This window comes from Hydractinia symbiolongicarpus, chromosome 10 (assembly GCF_029227915.1).
Source record: "Hydractinia symbiolongicarpus strain clone_291-10 chromosome 10, HSymV2.1, whole genome shotgun sequence".
NCBI lineage: Eukaryota > Metazoa > Cnidaria > Hydrozoa > Anthoathecata > Hydractiniidae > Hydractinia > Hydractinia symbiolongicarpus.
The window spans coordinates 13695162-13712389 of record NC_079884.1 but is presented as its reverse complement, the minus strand read 5'-3'; the positions used below and the strand labels follow the sequence as shown (position 1 = coordinate 13712389).

The window sequence follows — 17228 nt, the reverse complement described above, 5'->3', positions numbered from 1 at the left end:
TTTCAGATCAGTATTAATTCTATTGGAAAGGGATTTTAAACACAACTCAAAACATAAATGAGACAAAGGTTGCAATTGGTGGAATGAGTTAGAGACAACTGATCTTCAGCCATGCTGATATTTAATGATTAGCGCTTTTCTTCACATTCGAAGGGCAATCTTGATTTCAGGATCTATTATTTTTTTTTATAAATCTTTCTAGTTAGACCTGTCAAAAGCACTCTCGTGGTACATCCTCGACCTCAGGGTTTGTTGCCTATGCCACAGCCGCTTACTTAACGGCTAAACCAGAGGTTTCATCATTCTCAAAAAGGCAAAAGCTCCTAGGGACGAGGTTCTCTGGTGGGAGACAAAAAGCCCTTGGTTCATAGGATACAAAAATCTAAAGAGTTCTGAGGAAAATAAAAGCAACAATTTTTATAACCTTGGAAACTCGTTTTACTTTTGTTGTCAGCACATGTTTAGTGATTTTCTGCACAACACTCGCATAATTGGACTTTACAATCATGTACCAACGTATAATACTGAAACTACAGAAGTTGTCACCTGCCACAGATGCACTTTTGTGTAAGCCGATAGTTATGATTGGATAGCAGATGCACACAACTTAATTACATCACGAGATTACGATTATTATTACGAGAGCCTACTTAACATTCCTGGGAATGGTTCCATATTCCTGCAAGAAAAAATGACAAGTTGTATGCAGGTGGAAAGTTAATTTCACGAGAGCTTAAAAAATCTTCATTGGTTTCTAAAAAATAGGTCTTGACAGTTTTGCTAATTATGCAGAATTATTGATAATTATGCGGAATTATTGCAGAAAATCAAATGCTAGTACGAATGATTAATACACGTTTCTTGAGATTTTAACTGTCTTTTTGGACCTGTCCTTTAAAGTAAGTAAACTTGTATTCTCTTATGAATGACCAGGCGGAAACCAGAAGTAAAATCGTTTCAGGGGGGGGGGGGAATGAGTGGTGAAGCGATGATGCTTGTGTACCTGTGATCTATTATAGTTGGACAAGGAAAGAAACTTAGCAAAATGGACTGTTTAGATCATGCATTTTGCCAAAAAAATAATAAACATGCAACTACACTAAACGGCCTAAAACTTGTCGGTCTTAACAGAATAAAATTTTAATTAAATATGCCGAAACTTCGCTGAACAATTTTAGGTCGATAAGATATAACGTATACTGAAAATGCCATCAGTGTGGTGAATAAAAAACAAAAACAAATTTCCCACATAAAATATTAAGGTGCAGTAAAGTACAAAAGTCGTGAGGTATATATTGCGTAAGACCAAACACCCTTCTCGGCTTTCCATCTATATACAAACAAAATGAATGAGGGTTTATCAAGATCCGTTTCTAAGCCATTTCAGATTCTCCTATAGCTCGACAAAGTAAGATAGCGAAGATGATGCCAAGAAGCTAAAACAACAACAACGACAATTATTAAACTATTTAAAGAAATGACTAACGACAAAAGTAGGTACAGACCTGAATAAAAGCAATTCCAACTCCGGCACCACCAATTAAACCAATACGTTCTTTAACCCAATCTTTACCCTTTTGAACACATCCCTAATAATATTTATTTAGAGAAAAGGTTATTACTATCTAAATTAGATTACGCAGAACGGTAATTAGATTATGCAGAACGGTAAAACATACCTCTTTGTGAATGTTGGCTTTTGCAAGAAAATCATCCAAATTGGGGTACATTGCTTTTTTGCTACATCCAGCTACCGCGCAGCAAGATTCTGGAGCCCACAGAGTGTTATTTTTAGTTGTTCCCCATACAGAACTTGACCAATCTTTGGGACTCTCAGCACCACAACATTCAACCTAAAAAAGAAATTGGATTGTGAAACATTTAAACTTATTAGTATTCACACTGAACAAATTATCAACTAAAAATTATTAACTAACGTTCTCTTGAAACCAATCAATAGCCTCTCGAAGAGCTTTATCTGCTTTTGTATCTTGTGAGCTGTAGGTGGTATTGATGCCCTTTGTCAGTCCTGTTTCCAGTTCTTTCTGGATGTCATCTCTTTTGACATACGCATAAATACCAGCAGCTATTTCCAGCACAAATATTAAAATGAGACAAATTGCGTACTAAAAAAGACAAACTTTGTAAGAAGTAAATTTTTTTAATTGTACGGGATACTTATGTCAAAAAAAAAACAAGAACAGAATGAGATTATAGATTATAAATGCTACATAATTTGTGGACCCAATTGCAAATCCTGACAGATTTTTGTTCTAATAAAAATCATCATTCATATCTGTTTTCTACGTTGATCTGTTTCCCTGGCCACCCCTAAACTAGCCACTGCAGTAAAGTTTTACAGTAGATTCCAGACATAATTAGACACATTTCTTAACAACCAATCAAAAATCTTACTTACAACCATTTTTAAAAAAATGGAGCTAAGGAACTAACGCTGGTAGCTGCATTTAAGAACGCTTAAAGTAAAACGACCAAAACTTACACTGATAAGCAGACACTTGTTTTGTTTCCAAGCTCCACAACATCCTAAGAAGCCAATCAACATGACAAGTGCGCCAGCAGCAATCATAAGATTTGCAGCACTTGGGACTGTGCTATCATCAATTATATCATCCCATTTTCCAACTTGAATTCGGCTGTAAATACCTACGGCCATCACAGCAATTCCACATATCTATGTACAAAGTCAAAAAATAATATATTTGTACAAAAACACCTTTTCATCAGGTGGTATTAAAAAAAACACAATAAACATAATAAATCTAGAATAGAATAAATAAATCTGCTTAGCAAATAGTAAAACTAATGTAAATGACATAGTAACTTGTTTTTCCAAAATATAGGCTAATTATGTTGGAATTAAAAAGCTATTAAATGTGTGTAAAAACTTAAGGAAAGTATTGAATATAACAATTTAGAGAAGTTAAATAAGGCTGAGCCTTTATTCTGAATAATTATTTTTCTAAGGATACAATTTCTTTTAACAGGAAACGTTTGCAGTGAAATTCTGTTAGGAAATTGTCATTTTTGTGATTTTTTGTTTTTGTGTAACGTGGACTTTACATAAAAATAGACCTTTGGTTAATCTTTTTTTGTTTCTTTTCTTTATTGCTGAGTAATTTGCGGTTTTAACCCGGTAATTTTGGTTTGTATATCTTAAAGGAATTACTGCTGAACTTACTTCTTCAAATTTACCCCTACTCCCAAGCAAGTTCTGCAAACTTCTACTTTTGCCAATCACAAAAAACTTGAACAGAGTATATAATATCCCTCATAGAACATTCCAAACACAAGCATTAGTTCTACATTTTCTTTATGAGACCAATCACAATTATGTTCTGCATTTTATTTCCAAAAAATTACTACAGGCCTTTGAATTGCAAAATTTCCACCATGAAACTTTAAACAGAGATGCGGACAAAAAAAATAGAAAAGCTTCAGAAATGTTGATGATATCAACAAACTACACATCATAAGTTTAAGAAGTTTACAGCCATTGCTTCGCAAAAAATTGCTGACTGTAGAGAAGAAAATCTCTTTGCAATTGTGGTTCTGTAACACTGTAGGCCACTTGCCATTGATCCCTTAATGTATTTATTTCGTTGCAGCAACCATTTTAAAAATGGGTGAAGAAATGGGATTCATTTTACCATTTTCTTCACAGAATGAATCAAGAAGACAGTTAGTCTCTCTTACAATGCTCAGCATGTCTTTAAGCCAAAGGGCGCCACTGGGTGAATTCCAATGAATTTTTACACAGGTACTAATCTATTGTAATATGTCAACATACCAAACTTGTCTTGTATATTGGGTCTACTGACGTTTTTTTTGTTACTCTTACAAACATGGTTATTTGTCAATCTTGGTAGCTAACTACATAGTCACATCAAAAGTTTGGTAAACATTGTAAAAGTACTTACCCAGAAAACAAAATTGAAAGCAAAAAGTAGATATTTTAAACATGTCATTCCACATGATAAGTCTCCCATGTTGAATTGCTTTTAATCGCAAATGTCTTTCTTGAAAATCTAGTAAGAAAAACATTTAGCTAGCTATACCTAACTTTTAACGAAACAAAAAAGCTAACTACAAACAATTTACATTTGAAACAACGCCCAAACTTATATCATGGCAAACCAATAGCAAACGAAACCCAGAAAGTCAGCTATACAAAACATTTGGAAAAACGAACAACCAAAAATAAAAATGTATAAGAAACTTTTACATTTTTCAAGAGTCGAGACATATGTGCCAACTTCGCAGCAAAAATATTTAAAAATTAAATTTCCTCCTACCTAGCTACCTCAACACTTTTGACTGGACGTGTTGTGGTGCTTGTAATTTTCCATCTATTCAAATATAATTTTAAACCTTTTTATGCCGGGGTTGAGATCGACCTGACACAGGCATATTTAAAAAATCTTGAAAAAGAAATAAACTAAAGTATCTTTATCTTCATAAAACGTTTTCTAAATAATATTCACCTTGTTATCATTTTTATATGTCTTTAAAAATACCTTGTGTTCGCTTTAAAAATTAAAAAAGTTCTGTTGTTTTTTACCCCCGTTTTATTATTGTAACTAACAGGTACCACTCTTGACACACTTGGACAATATGTTGGAAAGGCGTACTTCCCAAAACTGAGAAAGAGGAAGCGTAGCAGTTAGAGATTGTTCAACAAAGCTAATATACATAAGTTATCTAACATTTAAACATACTTATTTTACTAATAATAATATTTTGCAAGACAAACTTGTGCTAAGCGCTGCTTTGGTTTAAGTTCCCGTTTTTCTTCCTCACCCTAGCGTTCAGGCTTCACCGCGTTTTCAAGGCATTTTTCCTTTTGTTGGAAACTAAAACGCCTTAGGAGAGCCAAGAGACGCTGGGTCCACTTATCAGCAAGTCAAAGAAAATCAATGATATTTATTACAAAAACCCTATTTACAATAAAAGACACATAGGAATGAGAGACATTAATCAAAGAAAGCATTTTTTGAAGTGTAAATGGAGCCGTAGTAAATGTAGTTCCCATTATTTCAAGCAAAGAGCATTTTTTTTAAATGAGCAATTTTTATTGTGTGGCGGTATAATCAGTTTTTGTACAACGATTAGTGTAAACTTTACTCATAAATAAATAACCAGGAGTTCGCGCTAACATTACCCGAGTTGTTGCTACTGGTTTTGATAATTTAGTGTACGTTTTACCAACTTTACCAGTAAAAAGTCATACATCAACAGAAAACTTACTTTCTTTTTATGTGACCTGGCTTGAGCTTATATCTTGTTGGAATATTCTTATTCTTTGACTAATCATTGATTTAAATGTGAAAAAAATTAAACGATCTGGTTTCCAGATCTCTATTCATGGATAGAATTTTCACATAAGAAGGAACATTGTTTTGATGTCCTATTTGTATATTCCAGAGACAAAGCGTAAATCCCTGTATAGATATTTAATTAACAATGTTATTCAAATTGATTTAAGGAAAACTTCCCACATCGTCCTTCTTTACAAAATAAGCCGGAAGACGTGTCTTAATCCTTGGCGCATTGAATTGTTCGAGAGTTTGTTCTATAAGATGTACCAGCTAAGTCAAACCCTTTTTCTCTAAGTACTGCTATCAACGAGACCCTTCATAGGGGGACCCTAATGCATTAAAAGCTCGGCTCGTCCGAAGGACTTTTTGTCTTTCTGGCGCTGCGCTTATTGGCAAATCAGATATACAAAGAAAAAACAACACTAAAAGCGAAAGCTCTATCACAAGAGTACCACTCGATGTGTGTTAATACATCACGAGAACTGTACGGGGAAAATCGGTAAAATATCCTAAATGATGTCATGATCCTATTAATATAAATTACAAACAGCTTCATTAAAAACTGTCATTAAAATAACTTAAATCATTCAAAGATACTCAAACCTACCATTTTGACCACGCCTACCATTTTGACAACACCTGGCAATCGGACTAAAAATGATACAAAAGAGACTCTCGTTTTCAATGTTTGTTGCGTAATCTCAGAGTCACTATCGCTTACTTCGGTCGGCGGCCTAAGCCGATCTTATGTCAGAAAGATAAGGATATCTGGAGACGAGATTGACCAACGTATCAGCCTTTATTTACTTACACCCGTGGGTGAGAGTGTATAAAATACAACGAGAGTTCTGCGGAGGTAGAGATAGGGAAATCTATGTTCTAGCACAGTCGCGCACGCGCACGCACAGACGTCACAGCAAATCCCGATGATCCAGTACCATGCAGTGCTTGGCCATGTATATCCGCTACCTATCAAGGGGTAAATCCCTAAAAAGCGGTTTTATGCAAGGGTAAAGTCCCTATAGCGTGATGACGTCATCAAATCATACGAAAATGAGTAAATTTCTAGCACACTCTGTAGGGGAATTGAGCGGCGAATTCGACGGCGAATTGTATCTAAGCATGCGCAGTTCGATGCAAAATCAAAACAAACAAAACCGTAATATTTGTGTACTCGTTAAAAAATGTCTACTAAATGAACTAACATCTGAACATTTTGACAATTATTTTGTCAGCCAACAACATGACAGTAACACACGAAATAACGGCTGCATTGTCAGGTTACCTCGGGTCAAACTAGAAATCGCCCGGCAGAGTTTCTATTTTGCAGGGGACCTTGTCTGCATACTGTTGCATTTCTAGTTGATCAATCTTTTGTTTGTTTTTATCGTTTTTACTGTTTTTACTGCTTTTTTCCATTTTTATTCTCAGACAAGACGGACATTGATAGCAGTTTTTTGTATTTATGTATATATTTGCAAATTACTGAAGTCCTCATCCTGTATAAATATTTTTAAATAGCATGCGCAGTTAAGATGTGAACTGTTATAAAAAATAAATAAACTAATAAATGTGCGTCAACTGTCAAACAAAATTCGATATATTTGGAACTGCGGCATTCATGACCTTTATGGCTGGCATTGGTATCTCCACTTATGGCCTGAGCGATATCGAAAGAATCAGAGAAGGAGAAGGAGAATGGGCGAAGGATTAAGGACCTAGAGGTTCGTCTTTATACCTTAGAATCATAAGATAAATAAAACAATGTAAGGACTGTGAAAGGGTACTCGGTGAGTACGACAGATGTACCTGTGGACGAATGTTCGGAGTAAATGGTAAAATGTTGTGTTGGTACTGGTATCATGAATATATCACATATAATGGGTTGGCTGCGTATGCACAATGACGAGCAATCCTCTGAAGTCGTTTGAAATACAATAAAGAAGATGCTACGATTTGAGGAAGAGCTTGTCAACCCTAAACTATTCTACTCATTTGCTGCTACTTTTGCTGACATCAGCGATATCAACGTGGACTACCTGACAGTGTCAGGTCCCATTCCTGCCAATGGAGGTAAGGATGATCGGTACATAGTAGGGTGCCATACACGAGACCTCGTGGTAGCCCTCAGGGTAAAAACACCCAAAATCTGGTCCCCGCATGGGGTGACCCGGTATAATGCCAATGCTATGCCGGCGTTATACCGGGTTACTGGTTTGCAAAGTATCGCCAAATCTGGTCCAAGATCGAAGAGTTGATATCTGAGCAATTGACGACAGGGCCCGTGAAAAAGGATCGCCATGTGAACGCTAAACTCAAATACTACAAGGATGCAATCACAACTAAATTCCATGGAATGTCGGTACCCTACGATGAACCCTGCCAAGCCATTGCCATACTAGTTATTTCATCGGTGTATGTGCGAGGTAAAAACCACTACCCTCAGGTATATATTACAGAATGTCGATATAAGGACTTTAAAAAGGAATGGTTGCTGGGTGAGGATTAAAAAAACCATATAATTCATAGGCCTTGTAGACCTATAAAATGTATACAAAATTAGGGCTTATACTCAGGTGGAGACTCTAGGTAGCGCTTGCATACTGCGCAGGTTGAACGTTTTTTAAAATCTCATTCTGCATCTCTTTTCTCCCCTCATCCTGGCCCTTCGCAACTAGCTGGGCACGCTCTTGTTCATTGATGGCGTTCACAATACGGTTAAAACGTTGTCGCATCTGTTCCTTTAATAACATACCTTTCCTTATTTCAAGAGATCAGACTGTAGTCGTAGTCACTGGTCACACCGTTTTCCATTACCTTTGATATTAGATCAACAATAGAGTTTAATTTTGATTCAGCCAATAGCCTTATACATTCATGTTTCTTGAATTTGACACCGAGTTTTTTTTTGAAGCGTTTCTAAGGCCTGCCTGCCCTATCCCGGCCGCAATCGTGAGTCCCCCCATCGCTATGGACAAAGGAACCCCCAGGCCGGATGCAATGGCCCCAATGCCAAGCCCCGACGTAATCACGCTTATGCCAAGCAGACCATGGTCGCAGACGCGTACCCACGTACCATGCATCTTAAACTTCTTTGCAAGCTTGTCCCGCTCCTTGATCTTATTTCGCAGATACATTTCAATATCATCAATTTTTTTGAGTCTGTAGATCTGGCTTTCCTCCTGCATATCAGCGCTCATTTATTCATCAGCAAATGCATTGTGAGGCCGGTGAACGAAACGTTCTTCTCGTGATGATATTCATCTGTTAACATGAACTCAAGACGATCCGTGGAACCTTTTAGGGGAAGGTATATCAGGGTGTCCCAGGACCAGGTCAGCATGTCCCCTCAGCGTTTAGCTCCTTGGTGGGAAGCAAGGCCGGAATTTTAGACTTTGTGCAGTCAAGTAGGCAGTTGTCTTCGTCCAACTGAGGGCAAACGAGTCGTAGTTTAATATAAACGTCGGTCCTGTAGTATGCATCATAATCACCCTTTATATAGTACTTTTTCGCAGGATCGTAGGGTAGACCCAAGAGCTCTTGCACCTGTCGATGAATCACCACCGAGTACCCGTCACTGACACGGAGCCTGCAGAGTCCATTTTTAAGGACAAACAGCTTAATCCTCTTCTGTGCCTGACTGTTCATAATGGCCAACAAATCCTCGATCCTATACAGGCCGTTCATGATTTTAATCCTAATCTCCCTCTGGTCGGGCCCTATTTTACGTATGACGATTTCATTGTCACTGTAAAGGTTCAGCCATACAGGCCTGATACTGATGGATTTCAAAGCAATCCTACTATCCTGTCCTAGATAGTTCTCCAATATCGTAGGCTTTTCTGTATCACTGATATACAGTTGCTTCATATTAGTTTTAAAACAAAGATGAATATACATTCGTATAACCCCAAGGCAAAGTACAAATCCAACAGGGGGGATGGCCACTTGGTGTAACCAACTTGGAGCATCAGGGTCTGTACATGTCTACAGACTCGCACATTGAGGTGGTATCCCCTGAATTCACCAAATATGCCATCAAGATACCAATTAATCTCCTGAATGACCCTGTTAGAGTGGTTTGGACAGGGAAAGCCCTGGACTACTGCAATATCCAGGTTAATTTTGCCACCCATTGTGCAACGACGGCATTAGGCATATCTGCCAAGCATCTGACGGGCTCCATACTCCTTGTCAACTCGATCTTTAAATTCCATGCCTATTGCCACATGCGTCTTATATTGGCAAGAATGAAGGTCCCATGCCTTATGATGATGAGTTTTCTCTGTATAAAAGCCCCTGATCCACCTCAGAATATGCACAGGTATGTAGGGAATACGGTGCAGATGCTAATGCCTTGTACAAGTTTAAAGCTGTCATGTCATCGTTGACGAATGGCCGTTGGTGGCCCCAAGTCGATGGCGATTGGGCAAAATTCATTATAAAAACAAGTCAAAGCCTAACATCAGGGGGTCTGACCAAGCTAAGCGAAAGTATCAGGGTTTACGTGGTCTTGTTACTGGGGTCTCAAGCAAGGACCAAAGCATTCCTAATTGGATCTGGTGCTGATAACTACACAACAAGGCAGATTGCAGAAATTTGAAGCCATGGTGGGGAGGGAAGAGAATGTAGGGCATGACAATATACAAAAGTGCTTCAATATGCCCGAACTCTGGTGAATTTTACCGTCATGCCCAGTGTGTACATGTTGCCTTCCGATATGAACCTACGTATAGGCAAGATTGCGGGGTAGAATAATAACATTCTGATTGCACCTGCCAATGTAAATGTGGGGGTCCAGGTTGATGTGAATAACAAGCCTATTAATACAGAGAGGACTATCAAACCACCCCCCAAGCATACTATGCCTCCAAAGCGTACTACACCACCTATACATACAACGACTCCCAAGCATACGACAAAACATACCATACCACCTACACCTCCCGATTATACCATACAGGCTATGCCATATACACCTCCAGGCATGCCATACCACCCACGCCTCCCGATCATACTACCGCCCAAACAATCTCCACAAAATCAACATGAGGATACCTGCATTGATTACAACGGGGTATTGCTTATCATTGCCTATATATGGCTTAAAAAATAGTTCATATTACACCTTTCTAACATATAGCACTACGACCGCGGCGGCAGCCGCGATGGCCATGTACAGATGCTTGGACGCATATTCCACGATAGTTGACGCTACCCTCAGAAAGAAGGAGACTACAGTACCGATGATGCCGGGTAATGAAGCACCTGTCTTACCTGCCAAGTATTTAAGGAACCTTCCGAGCCTTTCAAGTTGCTTCTCTACAAGGCCTTTTCCACCACCCGCCGAGGCACCTCCTCCTGCACCAGCCGCGGCAGAACCTCCTGTAACGGCAAGTACAATGGTGGAAACCAGTAGGCCAATAGCAGAGACGATACTCGCTATGGTCAGACCCTGCTCCTTGAAGAATATTTTAAGCTTTTCAATCAGAGATGTGTTATCCTCGGAGATTTTCAACAGCGTGTCCTTGATGTGTCTCAGCTGGCTGTAAATATCGCGCTTGAGTTCTTTCACCTTTTCCTGTAGGGCACTCCCTTCATCCTTCATACCTTTAATGCTTTTCTCAAGCTTTTCTATTATTTTTTTATCAAGGTTAGAAATCTCACCATCGTATGCCCCATCCTTCTGATCCTTGAGCTGTTTCAGCTTGGCTTCCGCCTTATCAATCTCGCTGTCGTACGAAAGTATCTTTTGTTAGGCTTTTAATGTTACCCTGATAGGTTTAAAGTTCGAGGTTAAGTCCATTTAATTCACGTTTGGTGAATTTAGTGAATGAACTTTCCTTTGCATGGGTTTCCGCATCATGTACAACTTTCCTGATATAATCTAGCTTTTTCATCTGAATGATCTCACCCGGGTCCTCCTCCTCACCCTCCTTAAAAATATCATCAACCTCTAGTGCAAGTTTCTAGACCGCTTCCATTTTGTTGGGCGTAGAGACAGAGTTAGTAAAGCCCATATCTCGAACATCTTGAGCCATAAGGCCATATTTTTTTAATGTACTTAATGCTAAGAACCCGATCCGATACTCCTTCGTAATCCTTGTATTTTTGAAAAAGCGCTGTCCCCCTTCACGTTCGAAGTTACCATTAGTTACGTTTATATCTATCAGGGTTTTATCCAGAGGTCCCAAGTTCCAATTATTATCAATAAGATGCCTGTAAAAATAGCTTACCTCTTTTTTTAGTTTATTCTTCATCATTCTATCAAGTGCACCCCCTGCCGTTGTTTTCCTGACGTTGAAGTCCCCAGTGTTCCGAGGAGTTGTTGCGTACCATCATCTGGTTTATCATCCTTCCCACCAACCTTCTCCTCCTCCGCAAGATCTGGTTCATATACTGGATTAATTGACATTTATTTAAAGATTTACCTTAATGATAAGCATGAGTAACGTACTTAGAGCGATCCTAGACCGATATGCGGATCCGAAGAAGCTTTTTTGTATCAAAGGCAGAAAACAGCGGGTTCAGATATCACCCATACCTTCAACTATCAACCAGAATGAAAACTTGTACGTGGATATTCCAAACATTTCCCAGAATGTTATTTTCCCAGGCAGCTTCAAGCTTTTGTTTGATCGTTGACGGGGACCAATACGAAATGTACCATTGTGAGCAATATTGGCAAAGGTCTAGTGAGGAATCTACGCATTACGTTGAACGGCATCGAGGTACAAAATATATATGATTATAGTACCTTAGCGGTCTACAGGGACCTCTGGCTGCCCAAGTTCGATTAGGACAACAACCTCATCCTAGACGGCACCAACCCGAACGATGGAACAATCCGGGCCCTGCAAGTCAAGGCTAGTAATCACGTTGGGACCGATGAAGAAAAGGCCATCGCTGCAGCGTATGGTAACACCTTCTGCATGCCGCTGGGCAAGGTGTATGAGTTGACGAGAGATCTCCCGTTTTACCAGACAGGGCTCCATGACAGGATACAATTTGTAATTCATTTTGCACCTTACGCTGATCTCATCAAAGATGCAGGGACGGCTGCCTCGGGAAGCACGGCAGCCAAGGCAGCTGATGCTGCGTATAAGATCACCTACATCAAGCTAGAGTTTGACAAGATCACTCATGAAGGCCTGGCAAGTCCCATGATGTCCCGTTATAACCGTCTTGCTTTGCCCTACGAAAGAATCCTGAGAAGTAGGGCCGTGACTATGAAAAAGGCCGATACAAGCTACAACCTTCAAATAGACACTGCTGCGAAAAACCTCAAAGGTGTTTTGTTACTCTTTATAGACCCTGGAAAAGTGAAGGCCTATGCCGGAGTAAATGAAGTTTTTTACAATCCGAAATTGGATTTTAGGTGTTATGTTTACCTCCTGCATGACGCGCAGCTGAATATCCTAGACGATAGGTTTCATAGTGTTGAGTACTAATGACTAAAAAATCGTGTTTGTCCCTAAGGGCAAAAACGAGTCAACATGGAAGGAAAATGTACGTGTTCAAACTGTAGACACTTTTTATCCTTGGACGGTTTCAGGATCAAATGCATCGATGCCAACAAGGCGTCACGTGAACGTACAAAGTGGCCTCATGAAAGGGTGGGGTCTTTTTGCAAAGAATGCAAGGGCAGTCAGATTTGTTCAGACTCTGAAGGGAAACAGGGAGCTCAGTTCCCAGGAATATATCGGTTGCGATATCGCTACGCTACGGGCCCATATTGAAGCCCAGTTTTCCGAGGGTATGACCTGGGACAACTATGGTAAGGGGTGCCACATTGATCATAAAATCCCGCTCCGGTATCGAGGAAATGGTGATGCTCCATCGCTTGATGAGGTAGCGAAAAGACTGCAATACATTGCAATATGGAAAAGCTCAATGCAGCCAAAGCAAAGTGGATACGGGATAGACAAGACAAGCTCGATTGGTTCGCCAAGGAACGGGAATTGCAATTAAAGGCCGGTAAAAGCCTTCGGGAACTCGACGATAGCATGTATCAATACTACATTGCTTCAGACAAGAAGGCCCCGCAATTGAAAGATTTTTACGTACCCTCTAAGCAACAACAGGATGGGGAACTCACGTTCATTTTAGGATCCTTATCCCTGCTAGGCTTCGTATCATAGGTATCTGTAAGAACGCGTTTTTAACATGTATAATAAAGACATGTCAAAAGCATCACACATTGTAACCGATGAGTAGGCGGAAAAATTAACCCAAATTACTATACCCGAGAACATGTGTGGATCGGGCGTAAGGCTATCAAGTTGCTCGCGAAGGAGAGCGGTCTCTTCAAAAAGATAGTAACTCATTGGCTGAGTAGGCAACTCTTATTTCTCCGGCATATTCGAAGTCCGAAACGTATAGACTACACCCATTTTACCATTACAACACCCAACGAAATGCACCAGTTTGATCTGTTGTATATGCCCCATGATCGGATGTATGGCAATACGTACAAGTATATATCCTCACAGCCATTGACATGGCCTCAAGATACAAGGTGGCAAACTCCTGCGAACAAAGAAAGCCAGCGAGGTCGCGGGCATGATCCAAGATATTTTCAAAGCAGGACCCTTACACTACCCTAAAACCTTTCAATGCGACAATGGTAGCGAATTCAAGTCAGATGTAACGAAGCTGCTCAAAGGCAAGGAAGTTGAGATCAAACGGGCTACCACGAACGGGCTACCAAGTCGTACAACAAGGGAATTGCGAAAAGGCTCTTTAAGCCTCATGATGCACTGGAATTGGCTTCTGATGAGACTAGGAGTATATGAGTGAAAAATCTATATGCTATCGTGAAAAATCTCAGCAATGCAAAGACTGCTATGATCGGCATGAAGCCTAACAGGACGATCAAACTGGATGAGACACCGCTCGCGAAAGGCGAAGAATATCCTGAAGAGAGACCCCTACCTGGGGATGGATTGTACCTATATCTACTACAACCCGGGGAAGAACATAGCTATTCGAAAAGGCGTGCTACGGATGCTTTTTGGAGTAGGAAAATGTACAGGTTGGACCGTATTGTAGCGGGTAGCCGTGTCTTATACTACTTAAAGGATGGACCTGAAAGGAGCTTTGTTTCAGAGGAACTCATGCTTATCCCAGGGGATGTTCATGTGCCTTTGTAACATGTGAAGGATTGGTGAAGAGTATTTTCAGGAGTACCTCTAAAGGTTCATCCTTCAACTCTTTGTTTGGATCTCTTACATACAGCAAAAGGGGCTCGGTATAGAATGGGTACCCATAAACAATGCCTTTGATGACATCAGGTTCACTTTCCAAATCAATATTAACCAATCGTCTATCCGGTATAGGAAAGTTGAGGATATTGCCTATTGTTGTCAGGTCAGCCAAATCAGATAGCCTCAGGTCCTCATCCATGATAACCTCGTAGCAGAGTGCATCATACCTGTTCCTTTTAACCGCGACGATATGGAGCCCTAGGGTTTGAATATCGACCTCTAGATCCTCATCAATCTCGCGCCTTACAAATGTACCCCATACTTTCCTTCCCGACCATACCCTGTTTAAAAGGTCTAGGTCGCTAGGGCATTCAAATCCTTCATAGTATTCCCCATTTCAATATCTAAAATTTTCCAGGCAGGTAGGGCAATAACTAGTTACTGATCCTGCCTTTATACAGCATCGCAGCACAGGCACCTGAATATCATAATCCCTTGTAAATTGCTGTTTTTGTACATAGGCTTCCATCGTTTTGATAATTCAATACCTTTCAACATACAGTCAAAAGGGTAAAAAATGATATCCCATAGGGAGGGGTTTAGAAGCCTTTCTGCCATATGATGAGGTAATTTTCACTACCCGCAAGAGTAGTAAAAATCGTGTCTGGTTAGGTGTGGACAGATCTGTCCACCCTTGAAGACCACCTATTCCGCAAGCTTCAAGAGACGTTCATGCGTATAATGCTCACCGAGCCTAAAATGTCTCACCCTCTCCGGGTTAACTTCAATACATCCACGTTTTCGAAGGCATTTGTAATGGAAAATAGCATTTGGGGTCTCCGCTAGTACGACAATCTCACCCTTGGGGTAGTCAACAAGCTTATTCCGAATCTTTTGCGCTACGTACCCCTGTTGACCACAGATGGCAAGGTGTCGGAAGGGATTGTCGTTGTCCTTTTGGATTACAAACATACTGTTATCCTTTCCAGGACCTTCGAGGTGGGGCACGGCACGTTGCTGTAGCTCCTCAATTTCATCCCCCCAACACCATGAGCTGACTATCGCCATCCTCAATTTCATCATTGAGGAAGGCCAGGGCATTATCCTTCTCCTCGATGGTCTCCTGTAATTCCAACGTGACAAATACATCATGCCGGTTTTTCCCTCCTCCTAGCATGCCTAGGTGTGTGTAGTCGCCGACTACACCCAGTATACCCTCTATTTCTCCCCTTGATATCGTCATATGCCGATCAAGACCAAACTGCCTAGCATTTGGAATACACAGGAATCTCTCGAGATCAGCACATTTGAACAGTGGCTGATTTTGTTTATCGAACAAGGTCTGAATCGATCCTGCGGGTATTGCGTTGAATAGGGCGAGCTGTGAAGACATTTTCTATATACCAATGCTTGGCCACAGGATTTCTACGTGGTCATTCGAGAATCTTCCAAAAGGATCGGTCCCACCCTCCCCCACCCTTAACCCCACAATTTTCACTACTTACAAGAGTAGTGAAAATTAGCGTTGCCTAATCCTCCAGTGCCGAAACACCCAGACTATACGGGTCATCCCGAGTAAGATCGATAAGCCCGAAATGGTTCCTGAAACGTTCTACATGCCCTTCCTCCTCAAAACGGTTAAAGGCGTGTATACCGTTGGGGTTGTCGATGATAACAATCTCCTATGCCCCTGAGTATTTTTCCCGGAACCATAATCTCTTCTTGCTAATATTACGCCTTTGAACACGCGAGCAATAATAGGGAAGATGATGGTATTCATCGTCATCCTGTGCACTATGTTTTCTATGGATTATGATGACGTTGTCTTTACCGGGGTCCTGAGCATTGGGTATATGCCTTTCCCGAAGCCTTGCATTTTCTTGGGCCTGTGCTGCAAGTTGTCGATCCCTGTCCTCAATTTCATCCCCAATACCATGAGCTGGTTGTCCCTATCCTCAATTTCATCATTGAGGAATGCCAGTGCCATATCTCTGTCCTCAAGGACTTGGCGCTGCTTCTCAAGTTCGTCTTGTAATTTTTTCACACCATTTGATTAGGCCCACCGCTTTAGGCTTTTTTGACCCACGCACAATCTCTAATGGGTCGTCTAGTGTCACAAAAGCGTCATACCTATTTTGGTCTTGTTTTTGTGGTTGGTTTGTAACCAACCCTATCTCATGGTGTGCAAGGGTGGGAATATCTCGATAAGACTCTGCAATCTTTTCGATACCAAGAAAACGTGCCAGATCAGCTCTTTTGAACATAGGTTGATTGTGATTGTTGGATAGGGTCTCGATGGCTCCTGCGTTGAACATAACTTGCGACGACATCTTTCTATTATAGTAACGTAGGCCAGAGGATTTCACTCAAGGATCTTCCAGGCACTGGGGTGCTCCAATATAATGTATAGGCAAACATGCTTTTATATCATCCCAGACCAAAATCATATTAGTCTCTTCATCGATTATCTTTATGTCATTTCTCTCGTGTGTTTTCACAAAAATAAGGCCTTCTTTTGCCTCCTGAAGTTTTTGGGAATTGCGGTATAGGACTGCATGGGTAGCCATAGGCTATGCCTTCTGTGCCTACCACTGACGGCAAGCTCAAGTAATGACTGCGTTTTCTTGTCGAGGCTTTCATCGGCTATGACGTCATCGACAATGAAGAGACTGTCCTCGCCTGC

The 17228-nt window shown here is 40.5% G+C and overlaps 1 protein-coding gene across 2 annotated transcripts; it reads right to left on the bottom strand.

Moving 5' to 3' along the window:
• Positions 1-1241: 1241 nt before the first annotated feature.
• LOC130662463 (CD151 antigen-like) lies at positions 1242-4456 on the bottom strand. Of its 2 annotated transcripts, none has more exons than XM_057461341.1 (7): positions 4317-4456; positions 3942-4049; positions 2504-2695; positions 1938-2126; positions 1680-1853; positions 1506-1589; positions 1242-1436 (listed from the first exon to the last, which is right to left on the bottom strand). In XM_057461341.1, exons 2-7 carry the CDS (start codon positions 4008-4010, stop codon positions 1374-1376), a joined length of 771 nt encoding a protein of 256 aa, XP_057317324.1. In that variant the 5' UTR covers positions 4011-4049; positions 4317-4456; the 3' UTR covers positions 1242-1373. The 2 variants fall into 2 exon arrangements, with proteins under 2 accessions (XP_057317324.1, XP_057317325.1); XM_057461342.1 differs by having other exon boundaries at positions 4247-4337.
• Positions 4457-17228: the final 12772 nt, after the last annotated feature.